The sequence below is a fragment of the Callionymus lyra genome, chromosome 16, assembly GCF_982586985.1.
Source record: "Callionymus lyra chromosome 16, fCalLyr1.hap1.1, whole genome shotgun sequence".
Classification (NCBI taxonomy): domain Eukaryota; kingdom Metazoa; phylum Chordata; class Actinopteri; order Syngnathiformes; family Callionymidae; genus Callionymus; species Callionymus lyra.
This window is the reverse complement of record NC_141833.1, coordinates 1,737,306-1,757,689: the sequence shown is the minus strand read 5'-3', so window position 1 is coordinate 1,757,689 and position 20,384 is coordinate 1,737,306. Positions and strand designations below refer to the sequence as shown.

Below are 20,384 nucleotides of genomic sequence, written 5' to 3'. Positions count from 1 at the left end.
AGTTCATTTATGGTCACTCAGTTTGGTAGATGTTTTAATTCCTTGTAAACATGTAGGTTGCCTTTCACTGGTAAACTAGCCTATACTTTTAGCTCCACCAGTTTATTCTTCTAGTAGTCAGATTAATTGCTGTCAAGAGTTAAGTAGCAAACATTTCAGTAAGGAAAAAAAAATACAAATTAAATAATTTAACTGTTAACCGAGAAAATAAACACACTAACACACCCACAAACAATGTAGCCTCTTAAAATATATATATATATCAGGCTTGAAAAAAAACAAACAAGTGCCCAGTAAAAAATCCCAGGAATTGTATGTAGGACGTTGAAATGCCCTTGCACAAGTTAGGTGACAGGCCACATTTATATTCACAACATGGAGCATCACAGAAGAGACTGCAACCAATTAAAACGGGTCTATTTTAAAGATGCTTTTATTGGCTTAGATTGTTCTTAATGGCTTTAGTGGCTGGGTTATTTATCTGATTGTTTTTTAAGGTTAAGGAGTTTTAATCATTTCATCATTTAGTCATTCTTTTTCTCGGGCAGAGAAGCAATTGAATAAAAACATCAACTGTTGCTTCTGTGAGTAAGTTGGGAACTTTCATATTAAACACACCTATGCATTTATGGGGCACATGTTAATTAGCTAACTACCATTTACACAGTATGTGCAGTTGACTGAAGAATGTTGAGACGAGTGAGAACAAGTTTCCATAGAACAGATTAGTTGACCCTTATAGCCCCATAACAGGCACAAAACACTTAAGACTTAAAACATTATTTTTATATCATGTCCTGTCTTGTTTTATTCCGCTTCAGGTTCAGGTCAAGGTCCAGACACCTAGCCGTTCCCAGACCAGCTGAGACACATGTTCTCTACAATATGTCCTAGGTTTCCTCCGTGGTCTCCTACCAATGGGACATTTCCCGGAACACCTCACCAGCCACTCAACGCAGTAGCAGTTCAATTCCCAGCATCTCCTGGATGACCTCACGTATTACCCTATCTCTAAGAGAGTGTACAGGAAAATGTAATATTGTCAACTTGTATCCACGATCTTGTTCTTTCGGTCGCTACCCCCATTCTTGACCATAGATAAGGGTAGGGATGGAGCTTGACTGGTATACAAGGAGATTTGCCTTTTGGCTTAGGGCTACGGCATCCACAAAAAGCAGTGACCCACCAAACCCATGCCCTTGCCACGTCTAGAAATTCAGTCCATAAAAGTTATCCAAAGGGTTCAACTATGCGACAGACCCTACTTTCTATGACCCCCGAATAGACCTTTCCAGGGAGGCTAAGGAGTGTCATCCACCTTTGGTTGGAACACATCCTCAGATCCACCTTCTTCAAAGAGGAACGAGTCTGCAAATCCATAGGTACTGACCCCGATGACCATGCAATGTTGAGGAGGCGTGTTCAGTCAAGAGAGCCTCACAACATCCAGGGCCTTCAGAAACTCCTGGCGGACATGAAGTCCCCGACAACAGATTTAGGGATCATTGGGAAAGACACATACATACAACCTGGAAAGGTGGTAACTTGAGGAAGAGCTTAATATATTTAAAATATTCAAAGATAAACATGTTTGGAAGTATCGCATCAGAACACATGAAGATAATAGGATTGATATACTACCTAAGCTAGGAAGTACACCATTTAGTTCCAATTCCCCTTATAGTCTTGAGAGTACTTTAAGTAGTAAAATAAATAACAATTTTGTAAGGAAATGCTTAATCTAAATGAATAGCTTGTTGGTTTATGTTGGTTATTCAACAAAATCACATCGTAGATTTTAATTTTAGAAAACCTAAATGTATATTTATATTTACAATCAATTGCATGATGTAATTCACAATTCGAACCCTGGTTTTGGGTTGACAGAGAACAACAACTCTAGGTTGTCTATGGGTGTGAATGAATGTGATGGAATGGCCACCATAAGGACAGATTTAAGTTTAAGAATGACGTCTTTGCAGCAAAAGGTAAGCATGTGTGTGCAGTACAGACTCCTCATGCTTGTTAAAACCGACACACAGAGCAAAATATGACAGCAATATGCAAACTTTGTTCATTCTTTTGTTATTGTTTTCAGTTTGAAAAAGCAAACATTCTTGGATATCTTGTCAAACAATAGTATATACAGAATTAAACAAGCCGAGCATTGGTATTGAGATTTTGGATAAATGAACACTTCTGACTGTAAAACTTTATTTTGACAAAATTTGACAACTCAATAATACATCATTTACAGACGTTCAGTTTCACTCCTTCAAAATGACATTTAAAACAAAATGAAGCTGCAAAATATTGTCATCACATCAGAATATTTGGTACAAATAAAAAAAACACAGAACCAAACAGAACCAATGGTTCCATGAATAGCCTTCAGAGACACAGTCACTAAACAACAAGTCACTGCTGCAGCGGCGAGCACAGATTCCACGTGTCCGAGCGTCGAACCAGGAGCGAGAGTCGGTGGAGTTCAAGTCGTTAACCTGGATAATCATGTCGATGGTTTAGGGCACTGAGGTGGAGAGTTGTGATTGGCCGCAGAACGCTAAACACGCTGGAGTCCACTTTGAGTTTATTCAAATATGTCACACTGAAATTGGAACAAATAAACTATGAAATAAAAGAAAATTGAACATTTGAATCATGGTACAAATGTAGCATGTAAATAATGTCAACAGGCAACGTTCAGGGTAGACTGTCACAATAAAGTAAAGCAGAATTTGAGCAAGTATGTGAGCCAAATATGAGGCAGAAGCAGGCATGGTAGTGAGCACAGTTATTTTCACCAATAACTTTAAATAAATTCATTAGAAGGTATTTTTTGTTTTCTTTTCAGAATTCTAATGTCTCCAGTGTTAATGTTCTGATGCTGAAATAGTGCTCATGAAAGTAATCCCTAGTGTATGTAAGTGGAGCAATAAATTGGGAGTTTAAATAATGATATCATTAGTGTGTGTAACTTGTGCTCTTTTCACTCTTTGTCCAGAGAAAGATAGCAAGTGGAGGACCCTCAGGAAGAACCCTCTGGAATGGTCACTTTGTACAAGACAGCAAATAAAAAAAAAAAATCAAGAGTCACTGTTCCCTCAAATTCCAGGTGTCCACAGTTCAGCTTGAAGGGCAGCTCAAGGGCACTTGGTCAGAATTGAAGTCCCCACAGCAGCAAGGGGGATGATTGATTGGCGGGAACATGAGGCCTCATGGACACTGAAGCAGTGAAATGCTCAATTGAGGGGTTGTTCAAGTCTCAGCCAGGCTGAGTAGTTTCTGTCAGGGAAACCCACAACAACAACATTCCAGACTTTGTTTTCTTTAGAATGTTTGCTCCATGAGCTTGTGGGTTCCTGGTAGGTAAAGGTCAAAAGTTTGGAGCATCTCATGGCATATTTTTTGTCCATGTGTCCAGAGCTGCTGTAATTATGATGCCCTTGGGCTGAGTGAGCGATGCACACGTGTGTTGTTAGCAGTAGTCGCTGTCTTCAGTTCCGTATAAATCCGCCAGTTTCCTGAACCGAGGTCCCCAGTCACTCAGGTAGTGGTAGTCCTGCTCTGCCTCGGATGATACAGAACCCAGCGAGCTCAGTGACTCTGCCACGGATCCAGAGCCTTCATAGGCATAGGTGGCTAGCGAGTCATAGGGTGGCGCTGTTGCGTTACAGTCATTATCCAAAACCCTTTGGTTGATAAACTCTCGGACATCCTGGTTGTCCCTGGACGACACGCTCACTGGAGTCATGATGAGGCTGGCAGCAGTCGGGGCTCGGCAGTGCGCAGGGTACAGCAGGGTGTCGGTGGGAATGATGTCACGCCTCTGATTGGACACCTCTTCCAGAGCAGCGGCGGCGTCGGGGTGACGCAGCGCTCCAATGTCAAAAGCCTGAGTGTCCTCCTCTCCTCCACCCTCATCATTGTAGCTCACGACGTTGTCTCGCACGTCCTCCTTGGAGATGATCAGCGGCTCCTGCTTTCTTTGGCGCTTCAGTGCCGTGAACAGAACAACAATCACTGCAAGAGACAAAAGCAGAAACGTTAAACATTGTTGTAGAAAAACATCAACCCTCAAACATCAATATTCTTTCTTCCTTCAATTTTCAGTTGAAATCTCTAAATCCTTCTCATCATCTATGTAACAATTACAAATATTAATTTACAATTTATGTATTATTTATACATTGGAAAAATGGCCACTACAAAACTAAGTTCAAGTTTTTTTTGTGTTAAACTGCCACTTTTGTCTTCAGTGTGATGAGACTAAAGCCCTATTCGCACGGGATAAGTATTACCTGGGGCCCTCGGTGTTTTGTAAATCACCCCCCCTCCTCGGAGTTATTTTAAGTGCATTCACACGGGATGAGCGATGTCTGTAAAATATTAATTTTTACTGACATTACCTAGAGATACAGAACTAAAAAGGAGCGCAATTACTGAAAGAGGAAGATAGTGTAACCAAGCAATCTTCGTTTAGAGAACATAAAGTCGACCCCCCCCCCCCCCCCCCCCGATAACAACAAACTCGATTTTCTTCCTTTTCAACTCCTTCAAAATAAAACAGTGGAAGTTAATATTAAGACATTGGCGAGTGCCTACAAGTCTGTTACAGTGACAGATGTGCGGCATTCTGAATTACTAACACAGACATTCGGATTCACACGAAATTAGTATTAATATCACCTGACGTCTGTTGAATTCCAGTAGGTAATTTGCGGCGAATTTATTACATTACAAATCACAGACATGGCGCATTAGCACGTGATTATAACTCAGACATTCTCCGCAATTATTACAAATTACCAGAGGTCCTCAGGTTATACTTGTCCCGTGCGAATCGGACATAAGTTCCTGTTGAAGACAGTTTGGAAAATATACATTCTGTTTGGCCCGATTGTTAACGGAATATTTAAGTTATGGTTAAGTAGCAAGGACAAAAAACTGCAACAAAAAACAAGCCCAATATACCATTATATTTACAGAATGTAATTTTTTTATTCCAAGCCAGTTTGCTCTCATATAAAAGTAAGTAAGTAAGTAAGTAAGTAAGTAATATATATTTATATAGCGCTTTTCGAGACCAGGGTCACAAAGCGCTTTAACAATCAAAAACAATACTCAAAACAGTACATACTTCAAAGATCAAGACAACACCGAGAACAACACAGGAGTTCGAGAAATTCAAGGAAAAGCCTGAACAAATAGAAACGTCTTAAGATGTTTCTTAAAGGAGTCAGTAGACTCCATCAAGCGCAAAGAGAGAGGAAGATTGTTCCAAAGCTTAGGAGCAACAGCCTGAAAAGATTTCTCTCCTCTGGTCCTGAGCCGTGTGCGTGGAACCATAAGTAGATTCTGATCCACAGACCTCAGAGACCGAGCTGGGGTGTAAGGCTGGATCAGATCAGTGATGTAAGGAGGAGCCTGACCATGAATAGCTCTGAAAGTAAGAACCAGAATTTTAAAGTTGATCCTGAAAGAAACTGGAAGCCAGTGAAGAGTTTTAAGGACCGGAGAAATGTGAGTTCTTCTACTAGAGCGGGTCAGAATTCTCGCTGCAGAGTTCTGAATCAACTGCAGGCGAGACAGCTCCTTCTTGTTAAGACATGAAAACAAACTGTTACAATAGTCCAGACGAGAAGAAACAAACGCATGGATTACAAGCTCCAGATCATGTTGTGACAGCATTTTCCTAAGTTTAGAGATTTTTCTCAGTTGAAGGAAACAGTTTCTGGTCAGTTTTCTACAGTGTTGAACAAGAGACATGTCTTTATCAAATACAACACCCAGGTTTCTCAGGCTCAGTTTGACAGACTGACCTAAGTCACCCAAGTACTGACTCAACCCTGGAATCTTATCATCAGGAGCAATCACCAGAGTTTCAGTTTTGTCCACATTAAGCTGTAAAGTGTTTTCACTCAGCCATTGTTTGATTTCTAGCAAACAATTGACTAAGCTGTTCAGCCTTTGGGGCTCAGTTGGGTCAAAAGAGCAGTAGAGCTGGATGTCATCAGCAAAAATGTGATAAGAAACATCTGGAAATCTCTGAATGATTTTACCAAGGGGAATCAAGTACAGCAAAAACAATAAAGGACCCAGAACAGAACCTTGAGGGACTCCACACAACAGATCTGCCGATTCAGACCTCATTTGATTGGCAGATACACTAAAACTGCGCCCAGAAAGGTAAGATGAGAACCATTCTAACACAGACCCAGACAGTCCCACTTCATCCCTTAGTCTTCTCAGCAGGATCTGGTGATCAACTGAAACATGAAGTTGAAAGAAATATTTCTTCATGATCTGTTTCCATCTGATGTGAATAGGACCTCAAATTTTAAAAAGGAGGAAATATTTAGTGTGGCAAGACACAAACTGTACAGGAGCAGTGTAAGTAATGTCACAAGCTCACACTTGCCTGTACATATATTTCAGACGAGGATTTATTCTACTGAATGAAAGTTATGGTTGATGGCTGGCTGCTCTTGTCTCCCTGCACCCACTGACACTACATTACTGCACTTCAGCACAAGCCATACGAGACTGCAGTCTTGTGTGTGTGTGTGTGTGTGTGTGTGTGTGTGTGTAGGTGTGTGTGTTGAAGACATAAATATGTATTCATTCTCCCAGAAGCCTACTGGACTGTAACCACTGCATGAATAAGAGGATAAGTGGGGATTGTGGCAGCTGAAGAGACGCATTCATTTCCATATGAAGGTTGATTGTGAGGAGCGGCAGCCGTCTGCACTTTCTACACAACATTGTTTTTCATTAAAGATGATGAGAAACCATGATGGACGCCCATGTTTACGAGGACGCACGTGTTAAAGTGCAGACTTGCAAGAGGTTTTCACGCTCTTGAGGTTTAATGAACAATCTAAATGTAGATCAAAGTGATTGTGTTTTCCTCCTTCAATCCCAACTAATGCCTTTAGGTTAGTTAAAGACTAAATAGACAAATGGAGTGCACGTAGGTGTCTCTGTCTGTATTCATTAGGGGGCTCTCACTTGCATTCATCTCCAAGTATTCCTCTAATGCCTTCAACAACACAGCTACTTTCCCCTGCTCACCTTTCGGCTTAATACATGGACACTTTTAGTTACCCAGACAATTGAGTCTGTTTTCAAATCTCACTCTTTTTTTATTGCCTGAACTTGACCTTTAATAGTTTACTATTGAGTAATATGTGAAAATATGGAAGTCAAGCACACAAGGTGACATCATTAGGCTGTATTTATTAACTAGATTAAAAGTGTACGTGTCTGTGGAAACATAAGCCTTTTAAAAAAATCAGATATTAAACTATTGCTATATGTAAAGGTGTTAGTGCTTCAAGAAAATACTGAGGATTTATGAAAAGAGTTGTTTGATAGACATTAGAGTCGCAGTCATCAAGTGTCAATATCTATCTCTACAATATGTTTAGACTACAACAGTTTATTCACACATTTCCAATTTTTTTACCCTAAAATATTTATCTGATAGATAAATGATTCAATTTTCAAGAAATGCAGATTTAAAAAAAAAAACATTTAACGTACACCGCAATAATAAATAGGCCCTTGATTGTTAAAAAAAACCTGCATTATTTTTCCAATTCAGACAACATTTCTGGCGCCAAATCCAAGGCTTTGTAAAAAACGTTTTTTTTTATGTGTCTGATTATTAATAGATTATGGCCTCCTGTGAGATTTTATGATCAATAGCCACAACCTATGAATTGTCCTCATGGAGAAGCATATTTTTCTATCCAATCAATACTCAATGTAGGTGTAAAAAAGGGATAAAAAATGAGAGTTAGGAAAACAAACAAGGCATGGCTTTAGCGACAAAACCAAAAGATGACCTAAGAATTAGAAGACCTGCACATAAATAAGATAAAGCACATAGTAGCAGATTGACAAAAAATGAATTAGATACAATGGTGTTTACTGAGATGACTTGATTGTTTAAGCGCTTTGTGACCATGGTCTGGAAAAGCACTATACAAATGAAAATGACTTACTTACTTACATACAAGTCACACTTAACTACAAATAAGTATTCAAATAATAATAATATTAAAGCGTGACTATGGCCATGTGCTTCTCATGGTTTTACAAGCTAGCACACTAGACACTGGCAATGGCATAATTCTTGGTATAAACTTTTGCCTCACGTATTAATGCTCATTCATCACAATAATTGACTAAACTGCCTGCATTCCATTGTGTGCTGCTCATTATAATGAAAGAGGGCCGGACAGTTTTGTATTCATTTGCAAAAAGCTCAACGGCTAATGTTGAATTTTCCAATCTTATGTCTCAACCCATTTATCTGAAAGCAAACACAAAATCATTGGGCCTTTTTCGTTGCATGGATCACTTTCACGTTGAAAATTGTTTTAAATAAATGCTCAAATGACAAGAAGTGTCTCATATTCAGCAGGTTTTTCTTCCTCTTAAGTGAGAATAAGAGGCTCAGGACTTACTGAGGAGGATGATGGCGCACAGTAAGATTGCTATGAGAGCTCCTGTGCTGAGTCCAGGGGCACTACTAAGTGCTTCAGCGCTGCACAGCTCCATCTTGCCCTCACGGTCGCAGGTGCAAACCCGCACAGTCAGGGTACCGGTGCTGCTCTGCATGGGGTATTCACCGTCAGTGATCACCACGGGAACCAGGTAGATGCTTTGGTGGAGACGGCTGTAGCTGGCTCTTCGGGTCAGGATGCTAGCTGTGTTATCTGGGAAGAAAAAAAAAGCACAGGTATAAAAATCAGGGGAAGCCTGCAGGGCACACTATGGCTGCTAGCAGCTCGGATTTGAAGAAAACTGGGGCAAAAATGTTCTCTTGTCCTCACCTTAATGTCACACTGAATTCATTCAAGAAAGCACTGTTAATGTACCCTTTTTTAACAAAACCTGCTCCCAGAAATGTCTTTTTAATACAAGATTGAGGTCTTTAATTAAATTGTAATGCATTTTTCAGACATAGATTTTTTTCAGCAACTTCTTGTATCTTAAATGTTTTTTTATTTTAGAATGAGCAATGGTAGAAAATAGAAAGGAAAAAAAGTCTGGGAGGGTTATTCCTTCAGTCTACAGTCCGACTACAGGGGTCAGAGGGTTTCTTTTACTTACCTCCATTGTCGCGCACTGTAAAGTTACTCCTGTGAGTTCCCTCGGGAGCCAGGCTAAAGAAAAACTTGTGCCCCATTGACGGCTCATCAGCATCGACGGCACTCACTGTCTGGATCCTCTGTGAAAGGCAAAAGTAATTAATATAATTTCCATTAAAGTAAAAGTGAATCAAGAGCAGTCAATAGGTGGAAATGGGCCGGCGGCTTTCTGCTGCTGTCATACAGTGGTTTTTAACAGTCAGATTTGAACACTGTCTGTTCAAAGAAAGCAAAACGTCTTGTTTGATATTTACTCTCCATTTTTATATGCTTATAAATCAACTATTAATAATGTAGACACATTGCTTGGTCTTTAAACTAACTAATATTGATGATGGTGATGATAAATATAATATACATAGAATGTTTTTTATAAATATTCAAGCCTATAATTACTTTTTCTGAATTAATGTGACATTGAAAGTTGTCATGAAGAAATTTTTCTGGCAGCATTCAAGCCTAGCTATTTATATTTGCTATTTTATACATTAAATATAATTGACAACTGCCAAAGAACATTACATACAACTACATTCATTTATAAATAGCGTTCCTTTTGGGTTTTTTTTTTCAAATAAAACACTTGTCTTGTTCAAAAAGTAATATCTGATGGATTGATATATTAGAGTGGATAATACAGTAAAGATTCGAAAAGTTCTTGTGGTTGTTTTGATACTTTTCCCCCACACGTGTAATCAATCGCCATCTATTGTGGCTGACAGAATTCCAGCTGAGCACAGCTGCGTCTCTCTGAACACACGCACACACCTAAGTTTTAGTGAAATTGAAAGTTATCTTTTCATCGCCACAGGAGGTGAGAAACTTGATTTATTGGAGAGGAAAGCATTCACAACAACAAATCAAATTCTAATCCCACCCAGGGCGAGGGCCAATTGTGCATTTGATAGCAACAGTGAGAATACTTCAACAAAGAGACCTAAGTGTACGTCATACAGTGATTCTGAACCTGTAAAACAAAATATGAAATATGAGATTAAAACAATGTATATATCCTGTCCTGTACCATGATAATTAAAATAAAATAATATAAGATGAATTATAAAAGATCTGAAGCTCTTCCAGCTCACCTGGGAGAAAACTTCCCAGAGTCTCCCCAACATGTCCTGGTTCTGACCCACTGTCTCTTTCTAGTTGAACATGCTTAAGAGGTGCGTCGAGAAGGCATCCCTAAAAGGGTGTCCGAGCCATCCCAATGGATTTTTCACAATGTAGAGGAGCAGCTGTTCTACTTTGAGTCGCTTACAAATTAACTTACTTTCTCACACGATCTCTAAGTGAGAGTCCAGACACTCTTGAGGAGAAAACCAAGTTCTGCTTCTTGTAGCTGTAATCTCTCGCTCACTAACCACAGTGACCATAGATGAGAGAAGTAACACAGACTGAAGGGTAAATCAAGAGCTACTTCACCAATTTTTTTCATAATCTTTGAGCAAAATCCCAAAATACTTTAACTCCTCCACCTTCGGAAGTATCTCTCCATACACATGGGAAGGACATTCCACCCTTTTCCAACTGAGTACCATAGTTATGATTTTTGAAGACCTGATTCTCATCCGACCGCACGCAGTGAGGCCTGCAGGTCCTGACCTGAGGGATCCAACAGCACCAAGCCATCTGCCAAACGCAGTGATGAGATCCTGCTGCCATTAATCTGAAGAACTTCTCTGCCATGGCTGCGCCGAAGAATGTAACTTAATGTAAATCCGACACAATAAGTTTAGCAGGCCAAAGGAGAGAGTCTAGTGGCATTTGAATGTAACTGTTGCTTTCACGTTTGTTTAAACCCTAACGCTAACCTTAATAGCGCATCACTAGCTTTGAAAGGTAACCAGTGAATAACTGTTGGTTAGATTTCAACAAATTACACTTCTTGTTCAAACAAAGATTTGGTTGACTTAAAATAAAGAATCCCTTAACCAAAATTTGATTGCCTAAAGCTGTCCCATTAGCATTTCTCTCTTTAAAGATTTTTCAAACCATAGCAGCTGATTACGGGTAATTCCAGCTTCACCAGCAGCGACAATCTGATTTGCTTGTGCTGATAAATAGCCTGTAGAAATTGTCCTCAGGTGCGTCTGTCGCCCATTGTGTTGCACGCACCTGCTGCTTATGAAACGTGTCAATGAACCTCCATGAAATCCTCTTCATCCAACCGGGATGAGACAGGTGTGATAATATCCAGCAAATCTGACTCGGGCGGTTGTGAACTTTAAACTGAGCCCCATATTGTGCTACCAAGGGTTCTCTCATGTCTCTGCAATTTGAAAATGTCTCGATGTCTTTTGAACTCATTTGATGGATGTGATTGAATGAGAGACACTCGCAAAAAGATTAAAGACTTTTACAGAATCTGTGCCAATAGCGCACTTGCCTATACACACACCAAGAGCCGAACAAATCCTGAGCCTGAAGCTAACATGGCAGGATATGCAGTGAACAAATAATGTTGATTAACACTGATGGACAGATGAAAGGGCAGAGGAATTAAAGGATGACTAGATGGCAAGATGACAGGGATGTGAACGACCATTGGCATCATGCTTTGCATTGAAGAATGTTACGATGAAGCCGGGTGTGTTTGCGTGCTGCATCTATTGTGGTGTTATATTTATCCTCTCAAACAGCAAGTGTGACACACATCATATTATCCCATTAATTGCAGTGCGGTTTTAGATGCGTGTGTGGCTGCTTGTGCGTGCATGATGTGTCGAAGTGTTAAGCCATATTTGTTGGTGTGAAGCTTCTGCTAGCATCCATGACAGATTAACTAGTTAGCCACCATAAAAGAACAGACTGAGCTTACAGCCATTCAGCGCAGCTGGAAGGGTGCTGTGTTTACAAGCGTAATCACATTAGAGTTCCATGAATTATAGCAAGTGGTGTAATAGTAAAGTGCATTTATATTACATATGCTACTAGCTTTGTGGCAACATTCTCAGCCAATTTTTTAATTATTATTAATGCTTTTAGGTTTAAAAAAGAAACAAAAAAGTAATAATTTCCTGTTAGCATGATGACATTAAAAAAGAGATAGTTTGAGGTCAGAGTAACTGATATAAAGTTATGTAAGTATAAATTATATAAATTTGAAAGAAAGCCTATATTTATTTATTTTAATCTTATCTTGGTCCATGTTGAGCTTTTTTATGTCATCCTTTTCATTTGAACATTCACTTAATGTCAAAGTATATTGAAAAACAAACATATATTGATGGATCATTTGGTTGCTGCTGATTTTAATAGCTACCCAAATGTATTTCTTTTATGGACTTGTTTGTGATGCACATTAATTGTGTTTTGAGCCTTGAACCATCCTACTATAATATTTTGACAAACTGCTGCTGTTAATAAAATAAATCTGTATATGTGTTTACAGTAGAAAGTGTATAATAAACAATTTGTTTTAAAATGAAATATAGAAATAAATATAGCAAGTTTTCATATATAACAATAAATATATTACAAGCTCCTTTAAAGATAGTTATGCATCATTTTGTTAAACATACAACAGCAAGGGTTATATTTTTAGTGCATTTTGTTTTAAATCCCAACAAAAAAGCTGAATCTCAATTGCAAGTATAATTAACCCACTTTTATGTTCTACTGAACCAAAGTCAATGATTTGTGACGGAATAATTGACTGTATTTTGTCGAGTACAGCAGCATTTATAGAGAAGTTGCTGACACACGCTGGAAGCTGCTGTGCACAGAAAAATGCATCTTTTAACAAAATGTTTCCACAAATCTTGCCTTATTCCGCCTTCACATTTACGCCTTGTTTCAAACAAGTAAAAGGTTGTCAATCTATTCTGTTTTGTTCGCTTTGATTATCAAGTTGCCAGCACAGAGCGGGAAGCGGTTTTGTTTTCCTGAGTGGGAACAAAATGTTGCCGCTCTGTTTGTTTGACACAACGGCTTTTGCTTCAAACTACAGACGTTCTTTGAGAGACATAAATATCACACAATCAGATCTAGTGAGTGCCGGGCAGCTTTTAAATATATATATCTTTTTATATCTGATACTGCACTGCAGGATGAACCATTGTATTTATACAAGAGGAAACTACATGGCTGCTCACTTATTAATGATCAAATTGGTTTGTAATAGTATAAAATGTATACAACTAAAATAGATGTACCCTAGTTGTACGTATTCTCATATAGATCCAAATAACTGGCTCGCTTAAGTGTTTGTGGAATTAAATGGAGAGAATCTGTAGAACAATGGTTAGTATAGTTTGGTAGCTCTTTGGGAAAAAAGGCATGTTTTCTGTGTTCAATGTTACTGGTTACCCTTCACAAGAGCAGTGATAAACACCCTTTTACTCTTTTAATTTTTTTTTATTTACTGAATGTTATATACTTGCTGGCTTAGCTGCTTCCTAAGACAAAAAGTTGGAATCTCCCTTTTTTGTGAAATGTGAAAAGGAAAGGCCAAGGTCTTCATAGAATTATATACATTCCACAATCCATCTTGAATACTTCAAATATAATTATTTTAACTGAAACAACTACACCATTGCTTTAAGTGTTTGATTGCTTTAAACTATTGGAAAACATATTAGGCAAAGCACTGTTTATAAACTGTGAATTATTTGTTGTATTTAAGATCTATAGTTTTATATTTTATATGTAGAGAAAAAAAACATTTCACCATATTACCCCAGGGATGCAGTTTTCAGGGAGATTGAGATGAATAGTTTGTTTTCACACACTCATCACTAAATATGCAAATGTATGACACGTTCACAGTAAGTTAGACAATCAGTCACACACTATATTTAGTTTAACAGATGGAAGACTGATTGACTTTTTTTACTTTTCAAGGCTGGACATACTCTGATATAGTTCTACTCTCGCCACGATGTCCAACATCTCATCTTGTCAAGAGACCTTCCCTCGATTGGTTCCGTCTGTTCATTTAAATCTTGTTCATGAGCGTCATTTGACATGAAAGGAGAGCAGGCTGAAGGTAGAGGCGACAGAAAAATAATGAGATTTGGATTGTGTCACTCTCAATAGAAAAAAATACGTAGGAAACAGGCACCTAATTTAAGCACAATATGAAATGTCAGCTCCGAGGTGCAGCAAAGAGAAATGTACGTTATTATAAGTATTGTTGCCTTGTTGGCAGACTTCTTAAGTAAATCATTCTCAGTGACCTTTATGAACAACTTTCCACTTACTCAATTAGGCTTTGAAGAAACCAAGAAAAAACTCCACAAAGCATCAGCAGAAAAGTCATACGTTGAGCAAAGGATAGGTCTGGTTTTGCTTGGGTTTGTGTTGAGTATGTACCTGGCCAGCCTTGGTCCTTTCACAGACAAAGGTTTCATAGATTGTTGCAAATGTGGGGGCGTTGTCGTTGATGTCCAGCACCCGGATGTGGACAGGAACATGGCTGCTCTGGCGTGGATTATCTGTGGACAATAAAGGTTTCAGATCAGTCGTCATACATTTTTTCTAAATGTTAATGCTAGGTCATTAAAACTGCATGACAGCATGTGCCTATTCCCCGAGGTCCATTGAAAGAGGATATAAACAACATTTGAAGAACTGACCTACAGACACACCAACTGACTGCCTTGTTATAATCAGTAATTGACTTATGATGCTTCGTGAAACAGAGGCCTTATCTGAGCTCAGTAGAAGGCTTGGCATTGCTTATAATTATGGCAGGTTTCACGCTTATATTTCAAAGCGAAAGATAATACAGCAAAGAGTGCCATCTGGTTGTCTATGAACATTATTTATTAGCTCGTCTTTACCTTAAAGCAGCTGCTTTGAGGACTGCTTGTGAAAAATCAGATTAAGATTGAATTGGAAAGAATTGTAAGAGATCAACATGAGCGCATCTTTGAGTGTCAAGCATATTGACTTGTACATCTGTAAAGTCACACAGCGGTCTACTTTAATTTCTACTCTTCATCTTCGGGTTGTTAGATGTAAAACACATTTTTATCCGTGTGATGAAGACTACAGCACGACTGCAACATGTCCTGATGTTTATCACAGGAATATAGATCAGGGCAGAAATGTCCTTGTCAAATGTTTTCAGTCCTTTTTTAAAAAACGTAAAAAGTATAATTTTTGATATTTAAAGAGAAATATGGACAAATAATGGTAGCATTTTTCAGCAAATCCGTCTTTAAAAGATATTTTCCTAAGCTGAATTTCCCTGGGTGTGTGTATGCAAGAAAATGACATCCCTTGCAATGGTGATGTAATTTTATTCATTTTCGGACTGCACTGCGAGGCGGGGATGCACAGAGGAGAAGAAGACATGTCTCAGTGTGAGGCTTAGGAAAATATTGTGTGATTTTCAAACACTTTCTTTTAACCGGTTTGTGTATTCTTGATTCATTTATCAAATTTGAGCATTTAAGAATATCTGTAATTCTCGGTAGATATTTTTGAAGATTAGTCATTAACACCGACACTGATAATAGAACCGTTCCATGCTTGTTCCATAGGCCATCTCAGATCTAACCCCATTAAAAGGTACCGGAATAAGTTCAACAAAATTGAGGAAATGTTAATTAATGTTGATCCATATATATAGGTGGTTGTTAAATACTCTCCTACACTCTCCTCTTTTTTTTTCTCACTATATCCTCCCTCACTCTTCTCCTTATCCATCTGTCTACCCCCCCTATCCTTCCTCCCAGCCGGTCAAAGCAGGAGGCCGTCAACAATGAGCCAGGTTCTGCTCGAGGTTTCTACCTTCTAAAAGTAAGTTTTTCCTCGCCATAGCTCACTGCAGTGTTTCGCTTCTTGCTCTTTGTTGAATTGCTGGGATCTGTTTTTCCTTAATCAACTATAGTCTTACTTCAACTGTAAAGTGTCCTGAGATAACTTTGTTATGATAAGACACTTTAAATAAAACTGAATTGAAATGAATTGAAATAGGTGGTCTATGAGGAAATTTAGTAAGTAACTTAATGCTTCTCTTAACATGACAGCAACTCCTTTAACTAAATTTTAAAATAATCGGCCGTCATGAACAGTTATTTCTTGCTTGTAATTAGATATTTTACCTACTTTAATAGAGATTATTGATTGGTGATCATGTGATGATTGATTCCAGCATAAAGATGTTGTTGTGTTGAACTGTCACAAGTCCTGTCTGCGCCGCGGGATCAGAGAGGACAGAACAGGAAAACGTTTCTAGTGTCTAGTTTCACATTTAAAAAAAGCTGAATCATAAAATGTCTTTGTTTGGTTGATAGCTAAAACCTTTAACTAATAACCTTCCAGATAGACTAATAAAATACTGAGGCTGATACAGACGTTCAGTCTGGCCTTAAATGTATAATATCATATATCATCCGTGCGCCTAAAAACCATGCACAACTCACTGAACTCGGTGGCAATAATTGAGATATTATGCCAGGCTGTCTCCTCTCTGTCCAGGCTTCTGAGGAGAAAGACGGATCCATTGCCTGGGTGGACATTGAACAGGCGGTCCATGTCAGTGCGCCGATCGATGGAGTATCTGCGACAATCCAGAGGGAAAGAGAAGAGGGGATGAAATATATAAGGGTTTAGGCTGGTCATTGGCGCCAGAGAAGACATCAGTGCACTGAAAATATACCTGACAATTCATTAATGTAGGGAAATGTCAGATATGAAAATGAAACATGTTACTATGAATATAATTAGAAAATAGTTTGACACACCAACAACGCTGCATATTCTAATGCTTCTATTCTTTATTTTGCTCTTGCTAAATGCAGCTATACAAGCTCTTAGACAGAAAATGATAGACAAGTACACAACATATTTACTTAACGTGCAAATTTACTTTTCCAACAATGGTTCTAAACTCTGAGTTGTTGTTTTTTCTTCTTCTTGTCAGCTGTCATTTTCAAATAATTCAGCCCAAAAGAGTTTTTTGTTTTTTTTTGCGAAAGAAATTTGTAAATATACATTATCACATTAAGCCTTTGTTACAATTAGAAAGCATGCAGCAGTTAAATTATACCTCACTGACACACTGAATTGTTCCTGTATTCATACAGAGACACTACAACAAAGACACAATTTCAATTGTCTCTGAGTGTGTGTGGGTGTGTCTGTTTGTGCATACAAGCTAGAAAGAGGGAACACTCTCTTGTGACATGACAGTTTAGAAGCAGCTAATATTTGTTCAAGTTTGATTACACACACAATGTTCACAAACATCAAAACTCCTGAATTCATAAAAAAATAAAAATTATTGTAATTCTCGCAGCAGTGACAAGAACAAACTTTAATTTCAAATGAACAAACATTCATTTTTTCTTAAACAAAATGAAACTCATTTAAGGTTTCTTAAAAAAGGGGTTATCGAAGCTTTTCATTGTAATTTAAGTTACAGCAAAATGAAGCCTTATTTACCCTAGCCCATAGGAAAAACTCAAATATGAATGGAAAGAACTGAAAAATAGCCTCTAAAGTGGATTCTTTAGTGATGTGCAGATATCAGACTAAGGAAAAAGTGGCCCCAGAGAACGTGATTACTTATTTCCCCTGTTTTGTTGACATTGTTAATGTGTTTTTTTTATCCTTACTTGACGGGGCTCCGGGCTCTGTCTGGGTCAATGGCACTCACGGATCCTAAGGCCACGCCCACTGCAGCATCTTCTTTCACCTCCATCACATAATGTCCCCTGTTAAAAAGCGGGGGCTCGTCCACGTCTTCAACACTGATCCGAACTGTGGCCATGTCCTTGGAGCCCGGCGACATAAAGCGAGGGTCTAGCTGAGTGTTCTGGACTTGGATCTCCAACGTGTATGATTGCTTCCTCTCATAATCCAATGGCTGTGGAGAGGTCAGGAAACAGGAGGGACATCAATAAATGCTTGCTAGTAAAAAGCTAATAGCATAAGTCTAGGAAGCTGATCCCTAATTTGATTGACTTATGGTGAATGGTCTTTAAGTCTGTTCCAATGGGTCTCCAGCCCAATTGATTTAACAATCATTTTGAAGCTTGTAGGAGACTTCAGAGCACAGTCAGGTTTTTTTTTAATAAAACAGAGATGAGTGTTTTAGTTACAATAACTAAAAAGTGAATTAAAATAAAATAAAAAATGTGATTGAAAACCCAATGTTGTAAACAAAAGACCAGAAGAGACACATTTTTAATAATGTAGAATAAACAAAAATAACAAAAAATCCTGTCGCCATCTTTATTTATGAATGAAAAAAAACCTTCAAATCTTAATTTAAATGGAATTGCCAATCCTGAAAATGTTATTAACATTTTAGTGATATATTATATTAATATATAGAAATAAACCGTGTTGGTTCAATAATTTTAAAGGTGAGGTAGAAAATGATCAACTGCTCCTATTAACTCACATTGTAAGTTCCCTCAAAAGTAAAAGACAGCTTTGATAAGTGGCACTTTTTCATTTGTTATTGAATTTCTTTTATTCCTTAAACTGAGCCCAGATGCTGACTTTCAAAGGAAAAAAAAAGACAGGTGACAGGATAGTAACTCATTGAGTGATTAAATAATAAAATCGCTTTCAAAAAGATAAAAGCTTCTTCAGGTTGTTAAAAAAAATGATGATCATATCTCATTCTTGACATCAGCTGTGGAACTGTTATTACGTTTATAAAAGAACAAAGTCTTAGATATATCTAAGCGCCCTTTCCGTGAGGTGCTTGAAGTTCCTTGAAGGAATGTGGATTTTGTGCTCATCTTGTTTCCTGCTGACACAATAATCATTATACTCTTTGTGCAGTTTCTTAGATAATGTCAAAAAGAGGAACAAAAGAACATCTCCATGTGGATTGTGATTGTTCTCCAGTATATACACTCTGTAAAGACACGGTGAATCATTTCTTTACACCCCTCGGCATGAAAGACTTAGTTCCTGTGTGTTTGCTGCTGCACAAGCTCGGACTGGGGGTGGTGAGGGTGAAGATGAATAAGTTTAATTTGGCTTCTTTCATCTGTCAAGCGTGCTATGGCTTTGCATATTTCAAAGTATGTTGAAAAAGGACTACGTGGGCAGTATCCTTATGAGTGGATAGGGGGGGATCTGCTGAATCACTGTAACAGGAATTATTCGTTCTAAAAACCGCCTTGAGCTGAATATCATTAAAAGCCACCTTCGAAATACATCCGAGGTATAGAAAAAACAACAACGATTAGACTATTGAATTTTAATCTCTTGTCATCATTTAATGGATCTCGGGCAATTGAATTGTGTGTTTCTTCTCATCTGTGGTTAGGGCCGCTATTGCAGCCCGTGACTAAAGGAGTCTCCTGTGTCTTCTCACCTTGCTGACAACGATGACTCCCTCCTGTGTGTCTTTGTCCGCAGAGATGTCGAACATGTCCATGCCGTCTCCACTGACAATGGAGAAATGCATCTCTGCGTTCTTCCCGATGTCTCGGTCTGTTGCTTTAACCCTGCCCACTGGGGTCCCAGGTTTATACGACTCCGGAGCACTGAATGGGTAAATACCTGGAACAAACAAATTCAAAACTGTGTCAAGTTTAAAAGTTGACACCCCGGGTTGAGGTTGATTGACCTGAGACTTGTGCTTTTAATGTCTCGGTTGTCAGTGTGACACTCCCTTTAGTACATCATTGTAATGTAAACAAAAGAAAAGACAAATTTAAAAAAAAATTAACCCAAAACCTGATGAATCCAAAATATCTAAAATAATTAAAAAAAATCCACCATTTAAGCAACAATTAGGTCATGTGACTGAAGAAGTAGAACTCTCTTGCTTATATTTTAACGATGACATTCACAATGTCACTATGCCTCGACGATCAGCACAGATAATATGTGAGTATCCATGTGACCATCAAACAGAGACGGTGTTTTCTAGTGATGGGTTGATGAAGCTTCATAATCCAGCGTCAACTTTATAATGATGCAGTGTCTTAATTCTGAAAGGCCACTAGATGGCACCTTCTGCTTTATAATCTTTGGCTCTGGCCTACTAATTCAATGAAACCTGACATCATTTTCCTGTAGAGTGCCATCTAGTGGCCTTTCAAACTGGCCAATTTTATTGCGCAGAAACTAAGTTGTGGCCTGTTCTGTGTCAAACTTTCCATGATGTTGGGCTTCAATCCACATTTCCCATTTTCTCTATCTGTTTTTTTTTTATTATTCACTTTTTGACATTAATGTTTCAACAAGAACGTTTTCTCCTTTTACCAGTTTAAACCTTGAACGCTAATCCACAAAAAT

General features: G+C 38.3%; 1 protein-coding gene across 1 annotated transcript in view; it reads right to left on the bottom strand.

The window, feature by feature from the left end:
- Positions 1-2,197: 2,197 nt before the first annotated feature.
- Positions 2,198-20,384, bottom strand: part of LOC148063172 (cadherin-6-like) — a 55,087-nt gene continuing 36,900 nt past the window's right edge. The window contains exons 6-12 of the mRNA XM_087810544.1: positions 19,456-19,643; positions 17,735-17,985; positions 16,541-16,677; positions 14,481-14,602; positions 9,124-9,241; positions 8,475-8,726; positions 2,198-4,023 (exon numbers count right to left, since the gene is read on the bottom strand). Of these exons, the coding sequence (XP_087666670.1) occupies positions 3,479-4,023; positions 8,475-8,726; positions 9,124-9,241; positions 14,481-14,602; positions 16,541-16,677; positions 17,735-17,985; positions 19,456-19,643 (1,613 nt within the window). The 3' untranslated portion in view covers positions 2,198-3,478. The remainder of the gene's footprint in view (positions 4,024-8,474; positions 8,727-9,123; positions 9,242-14,480; positions 14,603-16,540; positions 16,678-17,734; positions 17,986-19,455; positions 19,644-20,384) is intronic.